Below are 7,496 nucleotides of genomic sequence, written 5' to 3' on the forward strand. Positions count from 1 at the left end.
GCGCCCGCCTCCGTCGGCGGCGGCAACAAGGGGGGTGCCGGGCCGGCCGCCATTTCCCGCCTCGGACGGAGGGAAAATGCCGGCCCGGAAGCGGAACCCGCAGCCTGCCCGCCCTTTCCCCTCAGACCCCGGCGCGGCATGGCGGCGGCGGCGGGGCCGGTGGACTGCCACTGCCACCTCGCCGCGCCCTGCTTCCAGGCGGTGAGGCGCGGAAGGGCGGGCGGGCCGGCGGCGGCGGCGGCCCCGTCCCCGGCGCTAAGGCGGTGCGCGTCTCCCTCAGGACGCGGCGGCCGTGGTGCGGGCGGCGGAGCAGGTGAGGCGGCCGGCAGCGACCCTCTGCCCCCCCCCGCTCAGGTCCGGCTCCCGGGCCGGCCTCAGCGGGGCGGGGGCTTCTGCCTGCGGCAGGCGGGCGTCTCGGCGCTGGTGGTGGTGTCGGAGCGGGCGGCGGAGTTCCGCAGCGTCCTGGAGCTGTCGGAGAGGTGCGGGGCCGGCGGGGGGGGGGGGGGGGGGGCTGGCGGGCACCCGTGTCCCGGCCGCGGGTCCGCGCCTCCGCCTTGCCGAGGCCGGCCCGGCCTTCTGACTGGGAGCTGGCTTTGCCGCCGGTCCGGGTCTAGGTTCCCGGGGTTTGTTCTGCCGTGCCTGGGAGTCCACCCGCTGCAGGAGGTGTCGCCGGAGGAGCAGCGCGGCGTGACTGCGGAGGTAGAGCGCGGGCGAGTCCGGCCAGCGCGGCCGCGGGAGGCTGCCGGGGCGGCTCGGGGCGGGCGGCGGGGTGCGCTCCTCTGCCCGGCTTAGCTTCAGGTCTGCCCAGTGGTTTCTCTGCGCTTGGGTGGTAACGGAAAACCCGGCGGAGCGAGGCCCGGGGTCTCTTAGCGCATCCCTTTGCCCGTCTTAGTCGAGCTGGGCATGTTCAGCCTGAAGAAAAGGCTGCGAGGGGACCTTATAAATGCTTATAAATATCTGCAGGGTGGGTGTCAGGAGGATGGGGCCAAGCTCTTTTCAGTGGTGCCCAGCGACAGGACAGGGGGCAACGGGCACAAACTGAAGCGGAGGAAGTGCTGTCTGAACATGAGGAAGAATTTCTTCCCTCTGAGGGTGACGGAGCCCTGGAACTGGCTGCCCAAGGAGGTTGTGGAGTCTTGTTCTCTGGAGATATTCAAGACCCTCCTGGACAAGGTCCTGTGCAGCCTGCTGTAGGTGACCCTGCTTCGGCAGGGGTCTTGGACTAGATGACCCACAGAGGTCCCTTCCAACCCCGAACATTCTGTGATTCTGTGATTGCTCACTGGAGTCGTCTGGCCACATTACTGCAGCGAAACAGTTTTGAGAACCCCAGGTGAGCGCTTCGCTGACTGTGGGCAGCACGCGTGTGCGCTCACAGGCGTCCCTCTGTTCACCTGGGAAGTGGAAGGTGACCGCTTGTGCCCTCAGCCTGAAAAACCTGGAGACCCATCTGCAGCCATGTAACGTTACCGGGCTTTTTATGGGCCGTGCTTTAATTACCCCTTCTGCTTCTGCAAAAAGATAACTTGAAATGGAGAGTCATTAAGTAAAGAAGGGAAATCCTGCAGGTTTCTAAAATCTGACTGCACAACTCACAGCAACAGCAAGACTTAAGGTAAAAAACTTAAGAACAGTGAAGGAAACTCCAATTTAATCATAACGCTGAGTTCATACCCCTGCCGTCTTGTAAGGGTGGTGAGGGTTTCATCGTTTATTTGTTCTCGCAGGATCTGGATGCTGCATTGCCACTTATAGAGCTCTACAAAGATAAATTGGTGGGGATCGGAGAGGTAAGTAGAATTCCACAACTTGTGTAAATGTCTATGGCTTCGGCAGCATCTGTCACCACGACTACAAATACTTAGTGAATACTTGGTTTTGTGTATGTGAGAAGTATTGCTATCAGTCTGAACAAGCACTAAGTCTGATTTGTAATTCTCTTAATATGCTTTCCTTCATAGATTTGCCTGATTCCCTCTTTTCCTTTATTATTGTTATTAGGAAAGAGATGGATTTTATACTGGTGGGTTTAGTAGGAAGAATTGTGTAACTATACTACATACTATATCATCTTACGCCCGAATGTCTTTTGACCTGTTCTCTAGCACAGTGAAGTGTCGAGTCACATTGTTATCCTCATTCAGATCCCTCCTGCCTCCTTCCCTGACAAAGTTAGGCTAAGCTGTGATTCCAGTACACTTCACCAACTTGAACCGTCCTTTTTTCTTGTGACCTCTCATCTGTCTGTGTCCATGTGTTGTCTCCTGTTTTACATTTGTTTATAAACTAATCAAGGCTTGAAAGCTTTAGGGTAGAGTCTGCCTCTTGTGTGTGTTGGTACCGGAGGGACTTGTGGGTTGGTTCTGCACTGGCTGCAGAAAAAGCCGTTATTGGCAGAGCTTTGTAGCTAAACTTGCCACGTTGTACTTGTGCTGTACATCAAGGACTTTGGTTGATGTAACTGTGAATGGGGCTGCTTTGGCAAACTTTTAAGTTTTGCCTGAACATGTTTAAATCAAAAAAGTGTGTAATTATGGGTAATTTTTGCTAGAGAGAGGACTAAAGCTACATGTTCAGCTCAGAAATTTTGCTGGTGTTGGAGATCCAGATTTTAGGTTTAATCTGAAATAATATTCAATAGAATATAAAACCCCATAATACCAGTTACAGATTAAAATGTTAAATACCCTTGTTAGTAACGATCTTCCCACAAATACTTTCATAGCTGAAAAACTTATGGTTGAGAATGGATTCCTTTCTGAGTTAAGCTACAGCTGAGCTCATTTTACTTGCAGTCTCCAGTATATATATTTCGAAACACCTTGCAGTTGTGAAGCATTTTTTGCTTTTACATACAGTATTGCAGTTCAGTTAAGCATTAGGTCTGTAAATTTTTTTCGCTTCTTTTCTTGTACTGTAGGTTGGACTAGATTTCACTCCCAGATTTGCCAGCACGGATGAGCAGAAGGAAGGACAAAGACAGGTTTTGATCAAGCAGATCGAGTTAGCAAGAAGACTGGATTTGCCTTTGTAGGTTTTGTTTATACTAGGAGGAGAATTTGCCAGATCTCAGTAATGTGGAAATATTTCCCAGGATTTATAATTACTAAGAGCCCACAGAACTTTTCTTACATGGATTAAACTGGCATTAGTTATCCTGTCAGTCTCCGGTTTGACATTTAATTATGGAATTTTCCCTATGTTTGCACTTGAATACAGTGGTCTTCTGTGTCCTGTCCTTTCTGTGTTGTTGCTGTATCTTCACCGTAGCTAAAATGATTCATATATACGTCTCTAGATTTTTCCTGATGAAAGTTGTAATAGAGATTAATTATTTTCTTCTGAAGTTGCTGTTAGTTCATTTGTGTTTACAAAAAAAAATACTATTTTGCTGAATTTCCTAATGCCGAGCCTCTCCTTGCTGTGCAGAAATGTTCATTCCCGCTCAGCTGGAAGACCAACCATTAATCTCTTAAAGGAACAAGGTACGTTTCTAATGCATTTTCTCCATCATGGCTTTTGTCAACGGAATTTCTTCAGTTATGCCATGTTCTCACATCAGTTTGTGTATGTAAAACTTGGGAGGAATAGTGCAGAGCTTCTGTATTCATTCTTTATGGGACCGAGGTGCCATTGGAAGCTGACGTCACAGACCGACTGCTAATGATCTGGTTTGCTTCTTTTCCCTGAGGTGCTACGAAGGTGTTGCTCCATGCGTTTGATGGGAAGCCGTCTGTAGCCATGGAAGGGGTGAAAGCTGGATACTTCTTTTCCATTCCTCCTTCCATTATAAGGAGTGAACAGGTAACGGTTAAAGGGGTTTGCTCATGCTTGGGGATTGCAGGTAATAGCTGACAGCTTATCATGATGGCAAATGTGCCTGTTTTTACTGTGCAGCTGAAGAATACGCTTGGTCTGTACAGTCTGTACAGTTTGAAGTGGGACTCACAGTACTCGCATACGATTGCTGTCACCTGACACTTCTCAACAGAAGTTTCAGTTGCTTATAGCATTGCACATTTTTACTTTGGCTAAATTTCTGCCCGGGGCTTTTGCCTTAGCTAGACTTTTGGGGGAAAATTTCGACTAAAACAGTTCAGCTATTCCTGAGAAACAAGGGTTAAGAAAATAGGTGCTTTTTTTTTTCGCATGTGATTTCTGGTGAACTCTTCTTTGGAAGCCTCTGTCACTGTTTCAGAGTAGGGACATGGCACGCGGAAAAGGACGAGTTCCTACCTCAGTGCTGTGACACTTTCCTGTTCAAAAGGAAATCTACTCACAACTGACTAAATTACAGACCATTTTGAAAAATTGTGATTATCACAAGGTGCGCCCAGCAAAGAAGCAGCTAAATTGCTTAAAGGTTCAGCCCTTGATTTGGTGCGACTGCTCTCTTAATTTCTACTCTGCCGCAAGCTATGCTCACTGCTTATTTTGGGGCAGCAGTCTGTTTCCTTCCTGCATCATCGTCACTTTCTTTGATAAACTCCAGAAGTGTAAGAAAGGAAAAGGCATGATTCAAGTGGAGGGGGTGTGAGGGGTGGGTATAGATGGGATGACGTTAGGAACTTGCAGAAAGGAATGCAAAGTGGGGTTGAGGGTTAAAAGCAGAGATGGGGAAAAGGTGCTCAAATAGCATACATACCGAAAAACAGCAAATTAATATTGCATTGGCAACTCTAAATATAGGGTATTTTGTGCAATATAACAACGTGATTTAGGAAGTAACAACAAATTCAGTGTTTAGATAATAGTACTTCAGACATTTAGAAAACAAGACAATCCTTATTTGAAGGGACTTTTTGAGCAGCCAACTCAACCAAGTCTTTTGACATTTAAATGCAGAGGATATCCTCCGTGCATACACTTTTTTGTACAAGTCTGAGTGCATAAAGCATTTAATAGCTGTCTTATTTTCTTCAAGAAGCAGAAGCTTGTGAAACTGTTACCTCTGGAAAGTATGTGCTTGGAAACTGACTCTCCTGCTCTGGGGCCTGAAAAACAGGTAAATGGGGGGGAGCAGACTTCTGTGTGTGTATATCTGCACCCACGCCATATGGAGGTCAGTTACTGGTGTGGGAGAGGGAAGCAGTGTAAGCATGGACAAGGGACGAAAGACGTTGCCGAGTGAAAATGTGGAGATTAAAAAGTCTCTGTTCCTGAGGCTGGGAAAGGAGAAAAAATTCTAGGAATGGGCAAAGGGAAAAATAATCCAAGAATAATAGATACGTGTAATTTCTCTGTCTCAGATGCCACAATGTGACTGAAGTTGTGTTGGGAAGGACTGAGGCTGAATCACCTGTCATCTGTAGGGATCTCCAATTTGGTCTGGTTTTTGTTTTCTTTTTTTTTCAGGTGAGAAATGAACCAAAAAATATTCACATTGCTGCAGAATATATTGCCAAAATTAAAGGAATTCCAGTTGAAGAAGTTATAGAAGTGACTACACAGAATGCACTGAAAGTATTTCCCAAACTTCGGAACTTTCTTCGGATATAGATTCAGAAACTGAAATATGTGATATTGCGGAAACTATTATTTATGGTGTAGTTAATAAAAACAATGTGCATCTTGTCTTGAAATGGAGTTTTGCTGTTGGAAAGTTCAAGAAGTGAGCAGAACATTACATAGATGCATAGGATGAATATAGGGAGTTTCTCAAAGACCTTTGATGTGCACCATCGTCATCTCCTGGATGCTATAAAGACAGGTTGTTCATTTGCATCTCTCATGTCTCTGAATGTTAATGTTTGCAAAGAATGACTGCTTTGTAAAGAAGAGCACCATAGAATTGTCAGGTTTGTTTCTCAGACAGCTTGCTCAGCTGCTCCTAGTCTGGGAGATGGCTGCTGTGCAGTGCTTAATGTCCCCCTCATTCCTTAGTTTCTGCTAAAAGTCATGCAGTTGTGGGCCCACTCGTGATACAAAAGCTTCTTTTAGGACTTGTTGAAGACAAGCCCAATTTTTTGAGGTCTTGGAGGTACCTGGCTGATGTAGGTTCTGCTATGTTGGCTGGTGTCCTAAAAACTGAATCCTGTGGTCCCTCGCAGCACCTGTGTGGATGTGGGCCATTGAAATACTGATCAAAATTTTGCTGACTAAACCAGCAATGAATGAGGTGAGTTATGTATGACACTGTTGTTCTGAGGGCCACTAGGGAAGCGGACAGGAGGCTTTGTCTCCCTATGGAGAGTTTTACGGTCTCAGAGAAGAAAATACACAAGTATTGACTTAGTCTGTGACCACCTCAGGTACAGAATCATGCATCACACCAGCCGATGGTGAGAGCGTTTGGCTTTAAGATTTGGGCACGTTTTCTACGGTCCGGGTGCCTATGTGATGTCTCAGATTGGACTCCTTTCTGTCTCCCTGGTTAGAGCATCTTACTGGTTGCCCCTTTGCAAAATGGTTTGTAATGCCCTGTTCTGAAATTACCTGATGTCTGCCTGCTGGGGTGTAGGGCTGCAAGGCAAGGGTTTAGGTTGTTTTCCTGTCTTGAGGAGGATGCAAGTAGAGAAGGTATTAACTCCCACATAGGAAAAGAAAAATAAAAGGGAGGAAAAGCTTGTAGTGGAAGTGATACCCATCTTACATTTTTCCTTTCCATTTCCTTACATTTTTCATTTACATTTCCTTCCTCAGTTGTTCCTTTACATTTTCTTCTTCAATTTCTTAAAATCACATTGTCAGGAGGGATTTTTGGGTCTTTAGCAGAACAGCTGTGGTGTTCTGCTTTTTGACTAGAGTTATTTTACCAAGTTTAGACATATGTTCCTCAGCAGTTTTCGGACTGCAGCAAACAACCAAGCTTGACTAATGTGTTTCTATCACGAAGGGTATTCAGAGCAGCAAACACCTGAATCTTTGCTGAATGTTTGACCCAGAGTAGTCAGAGCCATTTGTTATCCTGGATTTAGAGGCACCGTTTCGCCTAAACTGGGTGAAGGACAGAGTTTGCCTGCAGATGGTGCTGGGGAACAGGTGTGCAACAGTCTTAAGACTGTTAATGTAATTGACATTAATGATTAATAATCACAATAATAATCATCAGAGATGCTGAAGGGGTGATAGCAGGCAGCCTTACACATGCTTCCTGCTGCCTGTGTGACAGGAAGGCTCCCGGTATTGCATGGGAAGGCAGTTATGTACGGAGATGCTCCTGTAAAAAGCCAGGTGATGCCCAAATATTTGCAGAGTTTTGGCCTTGTTATTATTATGCTCTGTGAAATTCTTAGCCTTGGATGAAAGCACTAGTTTTGCAAAAAGAGGAGCATCAATTGAGCCAGCAGTGTGCCCTGGCTGCCAAGAAAGCCAATGGGATCCTGGGATGCATTAGGAGGAGTGTGGCCAGCAGGTCGAGGGAGGTTCTCCTTCCCCTCTACGCTGCCCTAGTGAGGCCCCATCTGGAGTACTGTGTCCAGTTCTGGGCTCCCCACTTCAAGAAAGAAGAGGAGTTACTGGAGAGAGTCCAGCGGAGGGCTACGAGGATGGTGAGG

General features: G+C 46.9%; 1 protein-coding gene across 1 annotated transcript; it reads left to right on the top strand.

Moving 5' to 3' along the window:
- Window positions 1-76: 76 nt before the first annotated feature.
- TATDN3 (TatD DNase domain containing 3) lies at window positions 77-5,582 on the top strand. Its single transcript, XM_075412971.1, is given in 11 exon segments — window positions 77-134; window positions 137-201; window positions 281-313; window positions 406-479; window positions 615-699; window positions 1,728-1,790; window positions 2,921-3,030; window positions 3,430-3,485; window positions 3,692-3,804; window positions 4,925-5,005; window positions 5,356-5,582. Coding segments are annotated over 11 exon segments (882 nt in total). The 3' UTR covers window positions 5,500-5,582.
- Window positions 5,583-7,496: the final 1,914 nt, after the last annotated feature.

This window comes from Opisthocomus hoazin, chromosome 2, assembly GCF_030867145.1.
Source record: "Opisthocomus hoazin isolate bOpiHoa1 chromosome 2, bOpiHoa1.hap1, whole genome shotgun sequence".
NCBI classification, from domain to species: Eukaryota; Metazoa; Chordata; class Aves; order Opisthocomiformes; family Opisthocomidae; genus Opisthocomus; species Opisthocomus hoazin.